The sequence below is a fragment of the Gymnogyps californianus genome, chromosome 1, assembly GCF_018139145.2.
Source record: "Gymnogyps californianus isolate 813 chromosome 1, ASM1813914v2, whole genome shotgun sequence".
Classification (NCBI taxonomy): domain Eukaryota; kingdom Metazoa; phylum Chordata; class Aves; order Accipitriformes; family Cathartidae; genus Gymnogyps; species Gymnogyps californianus.
In genome coordinates, this window is record NC_059471.1 from 150,671,505 (window position 1) to 150,695,814 (window position 24,310).

The 24,310-nt window shown below is 36.9% G+C and overlaps 1 protein-coding gene across 3 annotated transcripts in view; it reads right to left on the minus strand.

Annotated features, from left to right (window-relative positions):
• Positions 1-24,310, minus strand: part of ERC1 (ELKS/RAB6-interacting/CAST family member 1) — a 293,596-nt gene that overhangs the window by 210,935 nt on the left and 58,351 nt on the right. For 2 of the 3 annotated variants that reach the window (XM_050909774.1, XM_050909781.1), the window contains exons 3-5: positions 11,056-11,130; positions 8,816-8,971; positions 4,048-4,215 (exon numbers count right to left, since the gene is read on the minus strand). In XM_050909774.1, coding sequence (XP_050765731.1) covers positions 4,048-4,215; positions 8,816-8,971; positions 11,056-11,130 — 399 coding nt within the window. Of the gene's footprint in view, positions 1-4,047; positions 4,216-6,878; positions 6,963-8,815; positions 8,972-11,055; positions 11,131-24,310 lie in introns of all 3 variants that reach the window. The other variant, XM_050909763.1, reaches the window with a different exon arrangement.

The window sequence follows — 24,310 nt, forward strand, 5'->3', positions numbered from 1 at the left end:
TTTAGAGCTTGCTATGGTTTCTAACAAGAGCCAGCTACTTTTTAAAGTAGATGTTGAAGTAATTCTATATGTCAGCACTCAGAATTCAAAGATAACTGAGAAATGCACAGAGGAAGACATAAAATTATATTCGGTATGCGAGGTGAAAGTTGCTTTTACCCTACCGTAGATATTGCTAAGTGAAGTCTCCAGGTACCTGAAATGAGTACATTTTAAAAAGTATCAGGTTTTTAACATTCTATTACTATCTTGCAAACTTATCATATAAACACAAAAAGGGTTAAGCTGTTTTCCTGATAGCATAGTCTGTAATTAAGACTTAAAAGCTATGTTTACTGATTGATTTTGAATGCAGTGGTAGTTCACAAGACTTAATTCTCTATTTTTGACATTGATCTTTCTTATTAATTATGTTAGAGTTGACTCTTCACCTTCTTATACAAATTGCAGCAATGTCCAGTACGGTCTGTACAAGAATTGAGAGTGAATTCTTTATGAACATACAGCTCCCAGTTATCTGGACAACTTAGTCAGCTTACATCACTATGCCACGGAGCAGAGGCGCACACACCTGGCTTTGTGCAGAGCCTATTTGGTTCTTGCTAGAGTCATAAACTCAATGCAGGACAGAGGTACTGATTCCAGAGCCTGCTCAGGTCAGAAATCAGTTCAACTGTTCTTCCACTATCTCTAGCACAAGGTATTAAATACCTAAACACGGTGAACTCAGTTCTGTGAGCTGAGCTTAATGTTTGCAGGTGTCAGCCCAGGTCTTCATGTAGCTGGTGCCAATAAGTCTTGTTAGAGACACCCAGCTCCCATTTACACATTCGTCACTAAACATGATCCACTCCCTAACTGTCTCTGATTTGGGAGAGTCTACTATAGTTTCAAAATGCCAGTATAAGCCCCAATAAAGACAGACCCTTAGAGAATTTTATGTTTTACTGTGACCTCAGAGCAAATAAAACACTTCTAGAGGATTGGATTCATTTTTCTACTGAATATTAATCTGAATTTACTGTATGGAACAGACGAATTACAGTACCATGCCAGCTTGGGCAGTATACAAAAATAAAGGGGAATGCTCTCACTGATTAACTTAACCTCCCACTGAAGCCACATACCTTCTGGCACTGACCTAAGCTAAAGGGCTCATTGGGCAAAACACAAACTTTATATGGATGAAGTCTTAATTCTAAAATAAATATTGATCTATTTTTTGTTTTGTTTACAAAGAGATTGTACATTTTTAGAGCTATTTTAAAGGTTCCTTCACAAATTGAAAAGTTGACCATAATATCCTCTCCACCCAATAGCCCTCAAGATAAACACCCCACAAACAGCTCACTGTTCTTTGTAGTTCTAGTGTGGCAGATGGCAAATGCATTTTTGAGATATTATACCAACACCTTTTCCCCACCCACCCGCAGTTTTCTTTAACAGAAGACTAAAAGGCAGAGGCTTATGAAGGTATGCTCTTTTCTCCCAAGAGGTTTTTTTAAATATGACTTTAAAATACCAATCCCTTATGAAGATGTCTGCCAATATATGACAGCAAACGCACCTCTCTTCCTCCTCACAATTCTCTCTAGGTGTCTTGAGAGAAGCTAGTTATGTTTTAACATTGACCAGTGCTGTTAACAAGTGAGGCCAGGCAGGATCTCACATTCCTACCCTATTCCCAGTGAAAATTCTTGTATAGAAAGATACTTTTTCCTTAAAAAAAACCCAAATACATCACAGGATGCAATGACAAACATCTCAATGTTTATTTTATCAACATGTTTCAGTCTTATACTTGAGAGGATCACTTGTGAAGACAGAAGAAAGGTAACTCTGTATGATGATTTAATTGTTGAGCTTTCTGTCAAGAACATCAGCAAGGATGAAAAAGATGTGATTATCTTTCAAAAAGTATAAATATCTTCTTGGAATTACATAAAAATTCTCAGGAACTTAAGTGGATCATTCTAAATATCTACTCTGATACAATGGACTAGCCTGATAATCAACACTTTGTATGTGTTAAATCCATACCAGATTGCTACATCTTACTGTGGAGAACACGCTCGACTGTATTGAATCCATTAAATCTATCATAAAAACATCATTCTAAAACAGTATCGTTAATGTTTTAGCTCCACAGCAACTCCTTACTGAAAGACAGAAAATCATCTTTCACTGTTACTGTAGTTGTTACGTTTCACTTATAATATCTGGAAGCAAACTATGTGAATGACCGAAAAGCAGTAAATGGAAAATCTCTCTCTCTCTCTTCCACACCACCCCCTGCCTTTCAGCCACTTTTTATTAGTAAAAAAGAGTTTGCGCATTTCGGAGGAAGAATCCAATTTCGTGCTGTATTGTGGTGCTACATGAGAATCTCATTTGGAAGAACCCAGCGAAGAACAAATATTCTCAATGATTATTTAGTAATATTACAAGTTAGAGAGTAGAATAATTTTCTATATTAAAAAAAACTACTTTGGCCTTCAGCTAAAATAAAATAAAAATGTTCTGAATAACTATCAAGAGTATCTATCAATGGTATATAACCAAGTCTTTTTGGTTTTAAATATTTTGTTCAAATTTCGTACATTTTATTTGAATAAATATGTTTACCTACCATAACAGTGGAAACTATGACCATGTACTGAAGTCTTTTAACTTGTTAATAAAGTACATTCTTTCAAGAACTTCATCTCTCATGGACAGAAAAGTACCACTTTTTATTATTTAAAAGTAAGAAGAGAAATGTGTTTCTAGCTTTGTAGGTTTGTCACAATACTGCACAGTGATTTTGATTTAATATATCTATATTCTTTTCAATCACTAATGGATTGAATTACAGTGCAATTTACATTTTAAAACGTTTATTTACCTAATACCTACTGCCAATGATATTTTGAAATGTAATTTTTTTTTAAATAAACATGTACGAATCTAGGGTACCTTTTCTGACTAGCAAAATAATGAACAAATTTAACAAGAAGTTTATGATTGTAAACTAGCACACTATCCCAGTTATATTGACTAATGCAATTTCAACTTCTACATAAATCTGAGAACAATCAGAAAAGCCATCTTAGAACATCAAAAGATATTTACTATGTAACTTGATTTCTGCATGTGGACAAGGCCATGTGCACCCATAGATTCACTGAACATGGCTAAAGGAAAGCTACATGAGAGTAAAAAGTTCAAATAAATTCTCTTACACTCTTGTGGAATCTTTCTACCAGTGTTACCCATAAATTTTCTGCATGCCTATTTCACAGCTCCTTTGGCTTTTTACTGTTTTAGCTGTAACAACGCAAATATTTTTTTGATGCATGACCGCCATCTTTTGGACTTCTACTAACACTACAATTTTCCAAGCCAGGGGATTGAAATGCTGTCTTCACACAACTTTTCACGCTTGTTCTTCAAGAATGTCCAGAAGCAATAAATTTATGCTATACTTATTATCCATTTGATGTTCAGTTATACACTTGTGTCTTGCATAATATAGGAATTTATTGAGCATTTGTTATTGAAACACAGTTTTGAAAATATTTTTCCTTTATCTTGGAATATGCATCATAAAACATGAAAGCCCATATTTCAGATGTAAGCACAGGCTTACATGCAAGAGTTCCCATACATGCTGACAGTAGTAGTGAGGCCTCAGTGAGTTGTATACTACTGGAACGCTCTTCCTTTCTCTGCAAGGTCATTGAAAATAAATGCCCCCAGCTCAGGCATTGCAACTTCCAATTTAGCTGTGCCTAGGAAAAATAATATTAGTCACTGCATGTTAGTGGAGCATGTCATACAAGTGTGCATTCATCCACAGGAATATGTGTGCACTTATAGACACATATTTGTCTTTACGATCAGTCCCCTGGCCTAGAGAATCAAACATATAATCAAAGATACAACATGCTCAGAACGAGCAGTATTGAATGGCTATGGGATTGTATAACCTAAGTAAGAAGAAAAGAAATAATGCTTTTTATCTCTTTCTCTGTGAAAAGTCAGTAAGTACAGAATTGCCCATTTTACCTCTGTCTGCAGGATGGCAGCCCTTTGCTCTTTAGCTGTAAGAGACTCTTTCAGAACCTCAATATGCTGCTTGCTGTCAGAGAACTGATTTGTGAGGGTCTCCAGCTTTGTCTGCAAGGCCAGCAACTCAGTGTCTTTGCGTGACAGCTCCTGTTTCACCTGACCAATCTGAAAAAGAAAGAAAAGATGGGCAAAGGAAAAAATAATTTATACCTTCCTTACAAAAAGAACTATAAATTCACATAACTACCAACAAACAGTATGATACTCTAAACTTATCCCACGGAATTGTGAAGCCTTCAGTTATCCTGAATGGAAGGCCAGCAAAAACTTGTGTCATGAGCAAAAGATACAAGGAAAAAGAGGGGGGAGCAATAGCATCAATTTTTCAAGAGAGGTTCTTTTTAACAGAGTCAGTCTGTTCTTAGTCATGTTTCAAAGGACTGACCAAAACCACTTATTTAGCAGAGATAAGTTTTTAATGAAGATGAAGCAGAACTGTAATGAGAAAGTACCCTTACCCTGTAATATCAGAAAAGATGAGATACCTACAGGTCTCTCTCAGAAGCATGATGTTTGCTTTGAAGTGTCAAACCAGCGAGTTTCCGTCCATCTCTCCATCTATCAATCCAGTCTCATGCTTACAGAGTATGTACAGACACCTCTACTTTTCCCACTATTTACAAAATCAGCATTTCAATCTTCTAAGAAATACCTTTTAATTTATGGAAGCTTCTTAAAGCAGATGCAAATATACAGCAAAACAACATGAAAACTGTTTGTGGAATTGCACTTTGTTGAGAGGAATTTCCTAGATTTAATTTAGTGAATTAAATCAGTACAGAAATGCCAATTTATTTTAACAAATATAGGTTGGATTATTATTTAAAAAGACAAAGAGTAAGAAATGTTAAAAGTAAAGCACCGAAATGAGATGAAATCTCATTCTAAGTGCAATCATCATCCAGGACAATTTTGATGTAAATCTGAAGAACAAAAATTTTTTTAATTGAAGAGGACAGGGAAGTCTAAATATAGACTTATGTCCAAGTTTATAACCAACTTTCTGGTTTGCCTCTGATATGTCTCACAGAATAAAATAGCAATATTTTACTTTTACATATTATATAGCAGAGGTGGACATATCTGTAAAAACTAAACAGTTTTCCCTTTTTTATCTTGAACAATTTTGTTTGTGGCATTAAAAAAAAAAATCCCTCAATCCCAAAAGTATGTTGTCCAATGCTTCAAAACAGAAATTAAAAGATATCACAAACTAAAAAAAATTGTCCAGGTCATCCTTCATTTTTGGGAATGTGTCAAGCACAAAATTAAATTGATATAAGCTATAATTTACAATTTTTTAAATTTTTAATTAGAATAAATGCACGTACTAGCACAATAACTGAGAGGAAAAGCTTGGGTAAATGTGGTTTTATCTTGACAACGCTGTCTCAATAATGGGCAATTAAAGAAAGAAAACTCTTTACCAAAGAGTATTAAAATAGCATCAAAAGATATCATCAAGGACTCCTGCGTTCCAGTGTGAAACAGCGTACATGAGGAGATAATGAAGAAGGGGAGCGGAAGAAGGAGGACATGTATCTCAAAAAACCTCACACGAACTAATTTTTTTTAAACGAAATAAATTCTTCTTATACTCCTTCATATTAATTTATAGAACTATTCAGTAGTTTACTGTTCACTTAATTCAAACATACTGAGTTGTTTTTTTCATATTTTTACTAAAAGCAAATACGTCCACAGAATGATTTCACCACCTATTTAAATTAGATACAAAACTATTAATGTTAGCAGCACTATTTCTGCTGTCAGCTACTGGCCAATACAACCAGTTGCACAATACTGCTAGGCACAGCAGAACAGCTGGGAAGAGATGAACTACTTACTGCTAGTTATGTTTTCTGGAGTATCTAAACAAAAAAGCCTCCTTAAAAATTTCAGATGACACAAATTTTTTCAACTAGTAGGTATCCTGAATTATAGTAAAACTTTCTCAAACCAGTTTGGTCTTTCTTTGAAAAGACAAATTCTTTTTGGGGTCATGTCAGAAGAGATGTTTACCCTAAATACTTGTGTTTTGGTGAAATGCTCTCATCTAAACAAAACCACATTTCATTACATTAAAATTCCCAAGTAGCACCCTAAGATCATTCTCTCTAGAAATCCCCATTTCAGAGCTGTAAGCCCACACTGCCAATGTGCTAAAGCTCTTTGGAAGAATGTAGTGCATACCATTCCAAGTTGCAAGAGAAGTTAAGACAGCATTAAGTGCTCACATCTCTCTTCTTGGTGAGACACTATGACCGTTCAGCAAATGCACTAATTTCACAGCAAAGGAATAACCTAAATTCATGCTGCTAAAATTAAACAATCAGTTTTAAAAAGCATTCAGCATCCAGCTTTTGTTATTTTTTGTGAAACAATATTAAGAAGGTTCAGCACATGTTTTCAAATTATTTTTGTTCTACTAGGGAAAGCAAGTATCTTTGAAAGTCCGGCCTCAAAATGGATGCTGAATACTTTTGAAAATCTGCTTCAACAGAGAAGAATAAGTTACTGCTAAAACAGCTCATACCGTTAAAAAAACAGTAACAAAGCAAATATAGATGTTCAGTTGAAGAGTGATGTTATGGACACCAAAACCACGTGAACAAAAAGGCAGCTACAAGACTGAGCAGGCTGTTAGTTCTACTGTTATATCAAGTCATAAAGAAGGTAAGAGAAGAAAAGCTACCCCGAAAGCCAGAGAGCTAGCAAGCCCCAGTGAATGGCCACTGCACACAAAAGATAAATCTTACTGCAGAGACCTCGGCCTGGAGACCAGCCACTCTTTTTTTCAGGTCCTCCCCTTGGGCCTCTTTGGCACTTAGCTCTTCCTTCAGTTGCTCTACCTGTCACGACATTGTTATGCTTTTAAGTATTTATCATTTGTCAGCTTCTAGTTAGCCTGTTTCAATCCAAGTAACTAAAAGTGACAAAGAACTGAACAGAAGGAACAACATCGGTCACTCATTTTCTCTTCCATTCTTCGTTAAGTCTTCTCAAAAGTTTAATGTCTCTGTAATTTCATATAGGCTGCCAGACAAGAATTTGATTATGAAATAAAGATGTATAATTATGGTTATATATGTCAAGTATGGGGCACTTCACCCAATGGTTTTGAAACTGGAATTCATCAGAAAATTAGGACAGGAAAAGGGACATTTTTCAGTTTAAGAGAAATAAAGTTAATTGTCAAGATACAGCCACAGATGACTATACAATACGATACTGAAATAAAATAAATGTTGTGCAATTACAAAACAAGGTAGGACAGCAAGATATCAAGATTGGAGCTGGCTATGAGTCATGAGTGAATAGTTATTAAAATGAGCAAATTTTCTGCAGGAAAATAAATGAGCAGACATAATAGATAGAAGAGATCCAGAAACTGAGTAGCTGAACAGATCTATAGGCCCACAGAGGGAGAGGAGAAGGGGAAATTGAAGAGTTGCTAACAAAGGAAGAAGGAAAGGAGAAAGAAAGAAGAAAGGATGGAAAGAAGAGGTGCTAAAACCATCTCTCCATTCCTAATTTGAAGGGGGTATCCTTCAATTCCTAGAAGGAACTCAGTGGGATAAAGGGCAAAACTATAAAAGAACAGATGTGGCTATCTTGAGGTAAATCAGTGAGCTGGCATGAGGGAAGTGGGAGAAACACATACTTATTACATGTTTCTACTTTAGGGAAAGTAACACTTCTCCAAGAAACTTTTCCAGCATTCTTTTTTCGACAAATAATTTCAAGCAGGACAAATGCAGTAGGTTACTCCAAGGGGAGTGAATAAGCAGCTGTGTGGTGTTTACCGCATGCCAGGTTGAACCACGACAACCTAGTAGAGTAATTTTCAACCTCTGTTCCAGGGGATTTGTACACTGCTTGCAGGGAGTACGCAAAAGCTAACTAAGAAAGGCAGGACTGCTCACGATACACTTAAATTTACAGTAGAAGGTGGCCCGAATCTTCATTAGAAAATGTTAGGGCCCACTAAAAGACTGAGAAACACTTCTCTGGGAGAAACAAAGAATGAATTGACTTTTGACTATAGACAATTCAGTAGTCAGTGTCCATCTTTATACCTGAGGATCAACATGTCTCACTGCTGTATTTGTCCTGTATTCCCAATGGCATAAATTAATGTTGGCACCACCACTGTTGTAGAATCTACTCTCATTCTGACTCCACTACTGGAAAGAGAGTGTAATGGAAAGCCATTATAGTGACAGTTCATGCTCTTTTCAGCCTTTATACAATAAAAAGACCTACTAGTTATAGCACAACAGTTGCAAAGAGAAACACCTTTTTTTCAATAGACTACATTTGAAAGGACTCTAGACTAAATAAAACCTAAAACTAGAATGGATTAGCAATAGTCTTAAGATAAACACAAAATCCTTCTGAAATAAAAGAAAGTCAGATGTGACAGTAAAAGCAGAACTTAGGCCATTGACCTTTCTGAACCACCATTATAATATTTTCAAATTTCAATTTAAAATTCTCTTAAATATTTTTAAGTTATTTTAGTGGCTTCATGGCAGAACACAAATAAATTCTGTTTCCCAGCACTTGAATAGGAACCCAGACCTTAACTCCTTATTGAAGTATGAAAATTTCTCTCATCTGTTTGGTAAGGTCAGTGTATCTTACTTGTTGTAAGTGTAAGATACAGTGTATCTTACAACAAGGTCAGTTGTTTTCTCAATACCTTATTTTTCATGAATTTGGAATGACTACGGTACACCTCCATTTGCTTCATTTCCTCTTCACGTTCCTCTGTGCTCAGAGCTCCATTTGACTTCAACATCTGAATCTCCTCTTCCAAATCCCGGAGGCCACGCTCCATGGAAGAAATTTTTGAATCCTGAAAACAATTAGAAGAGACAGATAAAGATACACAGTTAGATGATTTGTTAACATACCATTGGAGTAAAAAAAAGGAAATAATTTGTTGGACATGTACCTGCCCTTGAAATTTACTCCTGAAGTTCCTAAAGAAATCAGTTTATACCTCTTTACATAGCATCTGGCTGAGTGCTCAAGTACTCATTTTTCAATTTTTTTATACCTTTCAAGGAAAGCAAGAGTTTAGTACTGAAAGAAAACATGGCTAGGGGCAGGGACACAGTATATGATGAATAAATAAAGGAACATGAAAAAAGGTTGCTTTGTAATGCAAAGCCAACATAAACCAGAGAAATTTAAGTCTAATTGAATGAACAGCAAAATGTGACTGCAAGAATGGCAAAAAAATGGGTTTGTGCTACTAGTAATTTAAGTGGGGTCACAAATAGAGAACATAAAAAGCTTGATAAGCAAGGAAAAGATGCAACAATCTAGTTTTGAGTGGACAATCTAGTTTTGAGTGGATAAAGCAGTAGAGGATCCTTCAAGTATTCTGGCTCATATATACAACATATAAAACACTTCCATGGTTAAAAAATATATATCTGGAAAAATAAAAAAGTCAATCTACCATTATCCTCATAGTTTTACAGGACAATCAGAGGTTTTCAATCTACTTGGTTTACTGTCTCTTTAGAAGTCTTATGTGTTAGGAACAGCAAGAACAGATTCATACAGCACATAGCTTCGTGCATAATCATGAACACAAATATGTCTTTATGAATTGTAATCTCTTAAAACAGTCTATTTTGTTCATTTCATTTCTCCAAAATATTTCATCCTTCCTGAAATACAGGTAGGATTTGAAACTATCCTCCATTCTTTCATAGACCAATCCTTTTTTTTTTTGTCTGACAATCAAAGCACAGCTAAAAAAAAGCATGAAAGATTTTCACATACAGGTTTTCATTCATGAGATAAGATTTTTCTAAAGGACCATTATGAAGATCTAGTTGGGTCTCCTGCTTAATTTTTGATGCTTCAGTTAAAAATCAATAAAGCGGACTTTTGTAACAAAAAATGAAGAGAGGTAGTAAGATGAAGTGATACGTTGTAATTTACAACAGTATTTCGTTTCAGCGCTCACATCATTTCCCAGAAATACTGGTGTTTCTCTTTTGATAGTAAAGACAGCTTATTGTTACCAGATGGTCAATTAGTTTTCATTACTATGGACCACAAAGATGACTAATAAAAGAAAGATGGTAAATGAAAGGCTCCAGAGTAGAAAGATGGGAAATGACTATGGAAAACATTGAGATGGAAGGGAAAGGGCTGAAAGGGAAAAAAAGAAGGTAAATAAAAGAAAAAGGCACAGATAAAGAAGGAGGGAGAAAGGGAGGATACAAAAATGGAAGAGAATAGTTTGCAAAGACAGTTTCCAATTTTTTAACTGTATTTGTTCAAACCCTGTCTGATGTACTTTATGGACAATACAATATGAAATATGATTGCATAAAGCTGTGTAAACCACACACTCCACTTGTGGCTCCTGAGCTCTTGGCATATTGCCATTGTTCCATTAGATACTTGAGTTAATGGCTTAAGAATTCAATCACAAATTCATCTAGAAAAGTTAGGTCTACGATGACATATGGATATCTTTCTAGCTATACGACCCATTCTTTAAGTGGGTTTTGAGTTTGCAAGTTGCTACCTTTGTTGACACACAGAATGCAAAGCAGTATTTCAAATATTGATTCTATAAAAAGAAAATAACCCACATCATCATCAAAACCTACTAATCCATCATTCCCATCCTTGTAATACAATGGACTCTTGGTTAACTGAAAGAAATCTGTATATGCTGCTGCAGGCAGACAGAAGGCAGGTTTCTATTGTGTCATGAAGCAGCTCTGTCTCTTCACTGATCAATAATTAAAAGATAAAATAATAATAGATAATAAAACAGTACAAAACAAATATACTTATTTTAAATTAGAAGACTGACAGAAGTATATGGTATTTGGTAGAGTCACCTTTCATATGAAAACCCATTTTCCAGAGAACAAACTCTACTGCTGCCTATATGCAGTCATTTACCTTCATCTCAATAACAGTTTGCAGAGCCTTTGTCTTGGCTGTGTCAGGAGCATTTTCGAATCGACGATGGATCTCCTGTACCAGCAGAAAAGAAAGAAAGAGTTAGCCTAATGGCATTTTGCCTCACTTACCAAATAGAAACAAAATTACTAGAAGCTTCTCTTTCTAATACATAGCATAATTCCATGGTGCTTTCTGATGTTACCAGTTCATATGTTTCATTTTATCATTTCTCATATCAAAGAAAGGATAGGTGAAAGTTCATTCAACAGAATCACAGCCTCAGTTAAAAAGGCACAACAGAAACTGCATCTTTGACTACCTACTTACTCAAAATAAACTGTTGAAATGACAGCTGAGTCTACTAAAAACCCCTATCATCTGCCTACTAAACTAATCTAAACTATCACTAGTTTCTCATGGAAGACATACACATAATTTATTTGACTAGATGCTTACTGAAAACAATAATGCTGTGGTTTCTGTTTCAACAAGCTATAGGGTGCAGCTGTGTTGATAACTCATTTTCCAACTTTTTTACCCCAGAGTAGCAATATTTAATTATGCATGATGAAAATCTTTCTCCACTGGGCCTCAAACATAGCTGAAAGTACCTGACTGGATAGCACATTGCTCTAGAAGCTCAGAACACAGACAGGAGGACACAAAAGTCCACATGATACTTCTGTTGATGTGAATTCACAGAACGAGCATGCTTCAGACTGGTCACTAAGGAATAAAATGACAGAAAGCTGAAACAACTTGTTCTACCGTATAAAGTATTTAGAGGTTTCAAACTGACAAGTGGGAATAGAGGAGAAACAATATAGTATCTATTCCACTTTTTCATTATTTGTCTTAAGATAGTATTATCCTTACACCACACACTAATGTTAAATGTAGGAATGTGAATACTGTCGGAATGTTGATATTATTTGACATAAAAATACTTCGGTGCCCAGAGAGTATGAACTGTGATATCAGTTAACCTAACAACAAATTGTATATATGCACACACACAGAGTTTACCCACCCACTCCCCTCAAACACCTAAAAGACAAATCCAAAAAGCCATCCACAAACTCGTATTTTCAACAGAAATGGTGAAGAGATAACACATGGTAGTCATACACGCAACTTGCTCCGTATGATTAATTATTTGAATGAGAAAGGTAGAGTTGTATAGTGCTTTTCAAAATACTGAAAACCCTACTTACCTTGTAAGATTGTTAAGTGTTCTTACATAGCTGTGAAGTGAGCAAGATAGAAATGTGTAGTGCCACAAGAAGAATTTTGCATAAGTTTGGCATAAGGCCATTTGCATAAGTTGATGTCTGTGAATGGTAATAACAAGAAAATCCAGTAGCAGGTTTGTCTGTCTTTAAATACTGTACTTGTGTATTTCCTGAGAAGCTATTTTTACAAGTATGTTCGCAGTGTAGGGTGGTATTTTCTGAAAAAAATACCTCCTGAAAAAATAAACCAGAAAACCCCCTCTAAATATATTTGTTTCTCCCATAGTCAACAGATAACTTGAGAGGCTCTGGTCATGTATCACTGACACCGTATAGACCAGAGTGGCGCACAAACATTATTATTTTTCTAGTTACCTGTACCTCCATTCACAAAATGGATTTACTCAAATCTAAACAGTCTAGCCAGACTTTTCTTTTGGCCCAAGATGTCCTCTATCCGTCTGTAATGTACATGTCCAAAGAAAGGGCAGTGTGCATTCCTCTCTGCTATTCTTCTCAACTGATGTCTGAAGCACAGCATAATCAGTAATTTCTCATCACCAGCCTTCCACACTGTTGCTCTCTAGCACCCTTCCACTTTTCCATCTGCCTACTGGGTTAGGAACATGATTCTTTTTGTCTACAGTTAAACAGATATGGCTTCTACTTGATTTAAAACCTGTTGAATAGGTGAGGCAGCCATTTTACCTTGAATATGCTGATGTTAAATCTAAGGAGGCGAACATACTACACTGAGATGCTCTTTCCAGGGGGTTGATCATAGGGCCATCTAAAGACTGCAGGCTTTATCTCTGGATCATCTCCTTAGCAGAGCTGTAAGCTTTTTCGAAGCAGACAGCAGTCAGCCCAATCAACTGAACCTTTTTCTAACATTTCCTGTGCCCACCCTCAGAAGAAGAAAAAAGCAGCTGTCAGCACACAGGATATCATCAGTACAAGCTGGACCAACATTGTCATTTCACTTTTATTACCTACTCCATCCTCACCATTTTTCCTTAGACACATCAATTAAACTACTTTTCTAGTCTGTCTCCACTACTTACTATTCAAGTTGCCACCTCTTCAGAGGTAATATTTTAGAGATTCATTCGGTTATGCTGCTATACATAATATTAGAAAAGAAGCTCATCATAATGTTGAATTTGCTTTAAAAATGTCATTTCAACTAAGCATAGGACAGTCTGCCACATACTCTGCCCATAAGAAACTCGGAGCTTATCTTACTACCCCCAATCAAGGATTAGAGGCAAAAATCATAGCACTACATATTGCCTTAATAAGAACAAGCTACGATGAGCTTCTAACACTCAAGACCAGCCTGAGCATTTAGAAATATGATGGGGAGCAGATCCAACACCCTCCACTTGTTTCTCAGTGCTCCTACCAGTACCTGTCATGAAAAACATGACTCTTCTTCAGTGTCCTTGGTCTTCCTCCATAGGGAATGAGCTCAGCTGCCTTCCTTAAGGTACCTGTGGTATATTTTTCCCTGTTTCCATCTCAGCCAGCTCTAACATGTTGATTCAAGAATCACACCATAATTCCAAGATATTGTGGCTGTCAGTCCTTCCCATGAGCTCTGGATAGAGTGAGTTTCTGTCTTGCCACCAGCACAATGTTGTTACAGACACCTTTTCAATATCGTAGCACGTATGACTGTAGCTAGACTGAAGCCTTCAGAAATTTTCAAAGGGTGCTTTTGTACAACTCAAGTTATAGGAGTCACTTTGTCCTGAAAAATCTCCATATCTGAAGTCTGCAGCGTGGACACTGGGGACTCCATTCATGCATTCACCAAACAGCATATTGCTGGAGAGGCATCCAGATACTTTACTACTCTGGAAAAGCAGGCATGTATCTGTTTGGCTGAACAGCACTGCTTGGAGCGATCTATTGTACAAGTACACAAACATCTGAATAAGAAACATGACTTCCAACTATCCCTCTGGAGAGGCTCATACATGCCCCACATCCTCCAGCCCCTTCTCAGAATTCTCAAGTCTCTTCCTGCAATTCCCAGGCTGAGAGGAACTGAGAGGGTAAGACACACACCGTCCTTTTTGTAAATTCACATGAGGCACGTTAAGTGAGGTGGTATTTGATAACACTTGTAGCACACATCTTATATTGCTGTAATACCAAATTATTCTGTAATCTCTGCTTGGCTATGAGAGCACCTACTAAGAATATATATATAAACAACACAACTACATGAATGTCATTTAACTCCTTTGAGAGGAAACTAGTAAAAACAGTCCACAGTTGAAGACACCCCAGTCACATCTTGGTGGCATGCTCAAATTCATGTCCACTTAAAAAAAAAGTTATATGGGAGGGGAAGAAAAGAAGGTTTGAATCCCCCAAATTTCAGAATTAAAAAGAAGTTGCTTTTCCTAACTTCAAAACTCATGTATGAGGAAAAGGGAATAATTCTGAAAATGATTCTTTAAGCTTAAAAAGGTGAAGAAAGATCCAATAGTGAAAAGTATCCTATCCTGAATTGCATGAGCTTTCACTAAATGCAGAAAGTTCTATCTCCAGCTGTTCCTGTCACATCAGTTGTACAACCATCCAGGGACTGTTATTATAGAATAAAATGAAACAGCTTGATTATAGAAAATAAATTAAAACAAATTCTTGTGAACTTTTAGAAACTGAGAAAACAAAAGATAAGAAGGTCAAAAGATAATATGTCAAAAGTCAAAATTACATACTAGATCATTTCCAGTTGTGCAGAGACATGGTCTCTGACCTGAGAACATAAGAGCAACTACTACTATGGAAATGGAATAGATGGAATACACAGTAGGAGAACAGTGTGTCACTAAGGGATGCTGACAAACCACGTCTGCTTTTTACATTGCACAGCATTTTCCCAAGTAGAAAATTCTTCTAAGCTTTTTCTTTAGAAATGCCTGTATCTCCACTGTCTGAAGTGATGCTTTGCACTTCGGCAAAGGAAACGTCCTACTTCTATCATCTTAAGTAATTCCACTGTGATTTGGATGACATAACCTGCTGAAAAACAACACCTCCCTCCTCTCCACTGCGTAAGTAAGGACTTAATTTTGGCAACGTGCCTACAATTCTAAAGAGCCTGAAAACAGGGCCACAAGCAGGCTGAACCTCCCTAGAACACAGATTTAAGTGTGGCTGCCGAAGGAAGGTTGTGAAATACAGGTTATGTGCTTATCTTTCAGTGGCAGAATGGCAAAATATTAATATATCATATCTCTGAGGTATTCAGATTCTATTGTGGACACACACCACACAGATGAATGAAAATTAATATTTTCATCCTCAAAACAGGACCTTGCACAATAATTAAAAGCATAGGGCCACACAGAGATATTGGGATCAGAAAAATACAAAACTAATCCTTCATTCCTTGCAAGTTACCCATTCTGATAAAGTAATAAAGCATTATTCCCTTGTTCTACTTTCATACAGAAAGAACTTTCACATGTAACTGATACTGTTCCATAACAGACTAGAAAACTTCAACATCTTCCTACCTTTGAATGCAACCTAAATTATTATAAAAAGGGATGGCTCATATATATGTTCTATGTTTTTAATGTTTTTATACGTTCAATGATTCCTTTATTTAAAAAAAAGATAACAAAAAGGGTAAAAAATCTACTTGTTCCCAAGTTTTGTGCAACATGCATGCTTTTCACTGTTAATTATTATTACTATTAAAAATATGCACCATATTTCTTTTTCAGTTTAGCCAGTGGGAACTTCTAGCCACCAGATATCATCACAAAATTGTCAAGAATATTGAAGAATGCTTTATTATTCAACTTCTGTTCCAAGTTTTATGTTTAATAACCCATTATTAAAGGCTAGTAGAGTTTCTACAATTCTTTCATATAAACAAGAAAAGCTTCAGGTGGAGGGACACCTTATTACCCGTTTGGCAATAGTGCTACCACTACAGGTACACTGTGTCCACTTTTTGTGTCTACAATTTAAAAACAATATTGATATGTTGAAAAGAGTTCAAAGAATGACTGTAGGAGCATAATTTGTCTTTAGAAAAAAAATCAAAACAAAAATTATTGTGCAAATTGATCACAACTTTAAAGTACCTTCACAGGCAACAAAAATTCAAAATGGGTTGTTCCATCCAAAAAAGGTTAAGATTCAATAACTGGAAACTGAAGGCTAGAAAGAGTCAGAAGTTTTAAACAGTATCACCACCTCAACCAGAGTTGGGGTTGGTTTCCTTTAAAAAAAAAAAACAAAAAAACCAAACACTACTTCAAAATAGATAGAAACTAAAGGTGTGCATCATATTACCTTACATCTGCCAAGTAGGTCTGCAAGGTAGCATAGCACCCCTCTGAGAAACACTACTGTAATTTTCTGGTCAGCATAATTACATAGAACAGCTCAATCGTACTAAGAACATTGAATATGTAAAGAGTAGCTGTGATAAAGTGATTTTAATGCACCATAAAGAACGACAAATTCTGTGTTTTTTTCTTGACCAAGAAATGCCAAAATAATTGAAAGTTAGAGAATATAGTTTAGAATTGAAGGAGTCCTCAATACTGAGCAGTATCAGCACTATGTCTTTAAAATATTAATAAATCATACACATGTGCATAATAGTGAAGGAAGGAATTTAATCAGATCCTTTTCTTCCTTCATAACCTGGCCATATCATTCATTGTTATTCCCTCAGTTACTCCTGCCTCTGATTTTGCATGGGATTTGGAAGAAATGTGAAGGTACACTTTTAACCGATGACATTTTTATAATGGAGTAGGCTGTATGCTTAAAAATACAGCAACTTATCTTTCAGTAGCACTACAAGGTAACCACTTTCCAAAGCAAAAAAGGACATGCCTTCCATTTCCTGCAGAACCTAATCAGACAGCACGTATCACATAGAGAATAAGAAAAATATGCCCTTTCATACATGAATTTCTTTTTAAAAAAATTGACAAAAAATATGATATGCAATTAAAAACACAGCTGTAATTCTGACTTTTTTTTTTTATCTTAACTGGCCTACCCATGTCTTTATATGATCAAATACGATGTTCTTGCAGAATCTTTGCATCATTCAGTGGGCTGGATAGTTTTGGTTAACTAAAAAAATATTTGTTTTTATTCTCTAACATGTAGTTCAGGCCTTACTGTCATTCTTTTATAGTGACACATAAGACATTCCAAACTACAATGGTATTAAAAAAAGCAAAATGTATAAAGAATAAATTATGCATGCCCTCAAGTTGCAGTAGCCCAGTTTCTCAAATTTTGTTCTACAAAAGCTCTACATGTTTTAAACCTACTTCTAGACAAATCAAGTGATTCTAATAAAGACATAACTATTTAAATTATCTTGATTTAAATCACTTCTCCCTGCTATCCTCTTCTGAAAGGTCAAAAGAATGAAGCAGCAGCAGAAAAAGCAGAAACTTAATTTTTTTAACTCATCAGAAAGATGTCCCCTAGTATAATGGTAGTAAGAGTTCCAGTTACTGAATCAATCAATCTACTCCAGCAAACCAAAAATTCTCTCTAAAAGTGTGTCTTATGTTGCAAAATCTTGGAACAGGACAGAAGTGTTCTTTGAGATAACTCTAATTGCTCCAATTAAAACTTCTAAATCCTTCTCTGAGCCTGGAGCAGAAAAGGGTGAGAATTTAACACATGCATGGAAAAAGAACTTCTTTGCAAAACTTGTCACAGTTAATTAAAATCTGTTCAGATAAAGCAAACAACCCTTCTCTTCACTGTTCAACAGTGCTCCGATGGTACATCTACATGGCACATCCATCCTTTCTCACTAAGCTCTTTGCTGCTGCTCTTTGGCCATCACAGTATCAAGTTTGATAATCTAAAACTAAGTCAAGTAGACGTATGTTATAGCCTAGTGCATCTGCTTGCTGCTCTGACAGACATCTACCCTAAGTGAAGACATATAATAAAGAGTGCTCACAGAAATTTGGTGTTACTTCCTAGAATAAAGTGAGCACTGTTTGATTCAAAATAGCTACAAACAGGGATCAGTTCTTGTAATAAGGCCATACTAGATAACTGTAGTACAGTTCACAAACAGAACTTTGTGCAGTTGCCATTTCAACAAACACTGAAGATGAAAAGAAATAATAGCTTTTTCTGCCATAGCCTCTTTCCTTAAGCTCATTGTAAATGAGTGCCCTTATGAATGACCCATTTCAGTGACTGCTTTACATGAAAAACCACCCTTTATTTGTTAAGCGCTACATCCCTAACTCCTTAATTCAGTTTTGCTCTTGGTTGTATTGAAAATCCATCTTGTTTGAATGGGCCCAATTATTTAAAAAAAAAAAAAAAATCAAAACTGTAATTTACTACCAAACACAGTTTTTGTGACACAAAGTGCAAAGCTACTGTTGGTTTCCTTGTTGCACGCCACTATAACATGCAAACCTTGAACCTAGAACAGACTCCTCAAGAAACCTTCTAGATAAAGAGTCTACTTTCTGTTTCTGAATAAAAGGCTGTAGTCAGCCATCTGTCCCAGACCTAGATTCACAGCTGAGGGAATAATTGCCTAATTTTTGTCTATCAAATCAAATGGCTGTTTCATTCTTTATGATGAACTATGTTGCTATTCTATTACACTGATATTTCAATGAACACCTCACCCCACGTTCAGTACCTGCTTAGCCTCAAAGTTTGAGCCAACCACTCCCTTTCCCCAGGAGAATGCTACAGCTACAAGATCACAGTTTGACTTAAAGCGAGACTTGTTTTTGATGTCTTGCTGAAGGTACTGACAACAGCCACATATAGCCCATCACAAGTCACTTGCAGGACTTACATGTCCTTCATTATAAACACGTGGTAAAACCGTTATGAAGGAAGAACTAGCACTGTGTACGACTTGTACTGCATCTTTTCAGGAAAAGCCAATGGTTAGGGCCATGTACATTATCAGGACTCTGAATATATGTTATACAAGGCATGACGGGTTTGATAGCTTCATAGGTGTATCAGGTAGATACCAATAAGCACACTGGCCAAGCAAAAGAAGAGAATACATTTGGGAACTTCCCCTCATACATCCTCCTTAGTTCTTATGATTTGAGACAACAAAGGATATCCCTACCTGAGCAGGAGAAATGCAGCGATACGTCAGTATATCCTGGAGACTCCAATTAGTATATGCCATAGCACTGTTGTGAACAAAGATGTATTTGGCTTGCAGAGTATGTATGTCCAGTAGCAACCCACAGACAAACAGGTGATCAGATTAACTACTGTTGTAAAGTCTGTGCTGATATCCCTTGTGAAGGAGTAAGAAAATAGGACAACACTGCCAAAGTTGTTTGGCAAATATCTGACAATAATACACAATGAGCAGCTGCTTTTTGTTCGCCCTGGGTAGAACCAATACAGATAGTCTTGTTTTTATCCTTTCTTCCAGGCAGATGAGAAATTTGGTGTCCTGGTTTCGGCTGGGATAGAGTTAATTTTCTCCTTCGTAGCTGGTACAGTGCTGTGTTTTGGATTTAGTGTGAGAATAATGTTGATAACACACTGATGTTTTAGTTGTTGCTAAGTAGCACTTATCTTAAGCCAAGGACTTTTCAGCTTCCCATGCTCTGCCAGCAAGCAGGTGTGCAAGAAGCTGGGAGGGAGCATAGCCAGGGCAGCTGACCTGAACTAGCCAAAGGGCTATTCCATACCATGGAACATCATGCCCAGTATATAAACAGGAGGGAGCTGGCCGGGAGGCGCGGATCGCAGCTCTGGCATCTGTCAGCGGGTGGTGAGCAATTGCATTTGTGCATCACTGTTTCCTGCCCCCCCCCCTTTTTTGTTATATTCCTTTTCATTACTATTAATATTATATTTAATTATTACTATTGTTAGTATTATATTTTACTTCAGTTATTAAACTGTTCTTATCTCAACCCATGAGTTTTACCTTTTTTTTTTTCCTTTTCTCCTCCTCACCCCACTGGGAGGGGGGAGGGGGAAGCGGCTGCGTGGTGCTGAGTTGCTGACTGGGGTTAAACCACAACGTTTGGCCTAAACCTTTTTCTCCAAAAACTCTCAAGAAGTTACCTCTTTATTGACTGTGATGCTAGAAGTGTATGATTTCAGTTCTTTCTTCAGATATATATTCATAAAGACAGAGAGTAATGAACAATTCAAAAGAGAAAGTTTAACCAAGTTGGTGTAATGATGTTGGACTGTCCTTACAAATCACAGTTTTCCCGAAGTACTCCAAGTGTCTAGAACACCAGATGTGGATACAATCACACCATATTCTGCCAGAATTTGCACTGGTATTTGGTGTATCTATGTGTAGCTGAGAAAAACATATTTCTACTCAGTGCATCTAGTATTTGGGGGGGGGGGGGGGGGGGGCAGGGAGTAGAGCAAGGAGGTTGTCAAAAAGAGCACAGCAAGCTTCGTTATCTTTAGAGCTATGTGCTGTCACTGCCATCACTGATAATTCTGCAACAGGTGAGTCTGGAACAATGAGGTGGCAGTTAATGTAACTTGGGAGCTATTCTGGAAGCTGTAGTCCAGCTGCTGGATTTCGTCAAGTATTTCTTGCTGGTATGATAATAATCTTGTTTCTGAAAGTTAAGTCTAAAATACCAACAATAATATGAATAATTTTCACTAAGACTTAAGAAGGGGTATTCAAAATAGCAGCCATCTTTTTATAAGCTACGAAGCTTAGGCTTGTTTTCTAGGGTAGAGGAATGTGATGCAGCCACACTGTCATCTGCTGAAGCCAGGGCATCCAGATCCATGTCTGTGTTCAGATGTTCAATGAGACATTTAATTTTCCATTATTTTGTGTTAATGAAAGACCGTCCTCCATATGACTGAGTTGCCAAATACATCCTATGCTGGATACAGGATCTTTCCTATGGACTTGTACGGAAAGATTACTTCAGTTCCCCAGAATTCAGTACATTTGGGAAAAGCCCAAGAGAGTCAAATTGCTTATGGAGATACCTCTCACTACCTGCGGGAGAATCCATTTCATAACCTGGATATGGGAGACTGAGACAGTGCTCTGGGAGATGATCAAAGATATTGCATATCTTCTGTATGAGGAACAATTAAGGAGCATTGGACTTTTCAGCCTGGAAAAAGAGAGAACTTGCAAGGGATGTAACAAATCTAAAGTTGTGAGTGGCACACAGTCTTGGTAGCAACCACCCATTCACTGTGTCTTCCAGTGCAAGAGCAAGAGGAAAATGAGGCAGGTTCTTCCTGCAACAGAGAGCAGGCCTGTAGAACCACTTACCACATGATGCTACAGCTGCAAAAGTCTACATGAGCTCAAGAAGACACTGACTGTGTACTCGAATGGCAGATCCACGGAGGATACTAAACTGACAAGTCACAAAAAGTTCAAGAAAACCCTCATCTGTAAATAGTTGGGAAGATGGGACAGTATTACAGAGAAGTATCATGTTTGCCTTGTTCTTACCCTTTCCTAGGTGTCTGCATATGGCCATTATGTGAAACAGAATGCTGGACTAAAGGGATCGTTGGCCTGAACCAGTACAGCTATTCCTTGGTTATGATCTTGTCAGAACCACAAGTCTGGGCTCTCTAAGAATTTGTTTTCCCTAGGAAATTAGTGCAATCTTTAGTACAATCACAGTAATAGCGATAGCTGAAGAAATCAATGAATTCACATTTAATTTTCAAGGTCAGACTGCTGGCCACTGCACCTGCACTGGCTGTCTGAGAAACTATCTGATGACCTTGAGTCTCAGCATCATGCTTTGAATTACAAGCAGGCTTCAAAGTTGAAAAATGGAGGGATACCTTTTTGCTTCAAGATGCAGATCTTTATTATTATTCCCAGCAAAGATTTCTACCACAAGTCCAACACACTTGTAAAGTCAGAAACAGTACTAGTGGATTCTGACATCTCAGAACTTGCTTTAGCTAAGATGGTCAAAACTGCTATTAAAGTTTTTCTCAGCTTTTCTAATGTGTTAGAACATGAAGCATAAACACTGACCTCCCAAGCACATGCAAATCCCTTTGAGATACTAATGCTTCCTTTAACAGCAGTATTTAAAGAAGAGTTTAGCATGCGTTTCCAGATACTAGGAATGCTAGATATAGAACCATCAAGAAAGTAGATTGGTTTCTTCAAGGCAGCTCAAAAATTCCATAGTTAGTATCTGGGGTAGCAAAGGGCTAAAATAACCTAAAACTATGGAAATACAGACGAACACACAATAGAAGATTAGCTGAGGAGGGTGATGCAGACACTCCTAAGAGGTTCTGCACAGAGACAACTCCCAAGTGTGGAACAGTGATAGCAACTCTGAACCAGATCCTGCAGAGCAGAGCCATTTGGTACTGAGGAAGTCAGATGCAGTCAGCTACAGTTCAGCGACAGCCCCTGATTTTTCTCCAGCCTCCTGGAGCCCCAAGCATGAGACCCAAATCTCACGCAGACAAGCCTGAGTTCAGTTAGCTCAGTCTAGCTCAGAGCTTAAGGACAACACACAGGTACTAACAAAACCCTTCCTGATGTGACCCAGTTCCATAAGGAGATAATTTGGCATCTCTGCACATGGTACCATGTTTCCAAGGCTACTAGGGTGCTCATCTTCAAGGCTGGATCCCACACCATATCAATGGCTTGAGCTACAAATTACAGTATATCCAGCTTACCCTTCTCAACGTATTAGAGCTGGGTGAGCAGCAAGGAGTAATTAATTTTAAAATGTCAGATAAACAGCTTTTGCACTTTCAAAGTCAGTAAGTCATCTCTGCCTTCTCCAGGAAACCTTTTACCATAAAGGCCAGGATTTAAATGATTGATGATTTCCAGACATGTGTGAATGAAATAAGAATTCTTATCTCTCAACATCTACTCATCAGTAGCAGAAACAAACATAACCGCATTCCTAAAAAATTACACAGCTCCTGCCAGCTTTTCATTTATGTTACTGGACTTAAAGCAGAAACAAATGGAAGCCATTTGGGGCTCTTCCTGAAATAGATACAAGAATTGGAACAGAATTATCATTGGTTGCTAAATAAAGGAAAAACTGTAGTGTAGAAACTCTGGAATCATATTATCTTCACTCCAGACACTCAAGAGATTACTGCTCTAAAAAAATAAATCTGGCCTAAATCTGGCTCAGAAATGCAATGGGCTCTAGCTTTCTTATATAAATGCTTGCAAGAGCACAAGTACAATGGGTCAGGCCATGGAAAACATATGAATAAAAGGTATTAAGAAGTATTTATTTGCTGCAAACACTCATCTCAAAAGCCTCTGTGCCAGACCTTGCTTCCCTGGCTTCTTGGAGAGGGGGCTTAAATCTTGTGTATGCGTTAGGCTTTCAAGAAAGTGCTGAACCACAAAGTAGACATACAATGCCCAAAACAGGTCATTAGATTCACATACTACGCATACGTGTATAGCTACCAATTCATGCATTCAATCTACAGATGTATGTAAAATAATCTTTACAGAAAATCTTATCAGTAGTGAATACACGCATATACATACATACCTGTGTATGTACACAACACATGCTGAATTACTAGCCTTTTAGAAGTTAATATTAGAATACTTTAGGAGGCTGGTTGACAAGAGGAAAATGCATTTAACAATATCAAGAAATTTAATGACACTGGCTACACAACAACTCATTTATTTTTCTAAGACACTTATATGTAGCCTATATTTTATCATAATTCTTTTAGGATGATTAATAGTGAAGAATGCCTGCTATTGTACTCCTCTAAGGTGCAATACAGATATAACAATGGTTTTTCTTTTCTGTTTTCAGAGGGATGGGGGGAACGGGTTACTAAGTGTGCAGCGGTGTCCCTTTAAGTAATCTTTTTTTTGGCTGTGCATCCAGGGCAGCTAATAGTTTTATCAAATACCCTTCACAGCAAGACGACTGTTTCCATGGAAACTGTAGAGCAATCACCCATTACTCCTGCAAAGATTTCTCTCAGCTCTCTCCTAAATACAGGTAGCT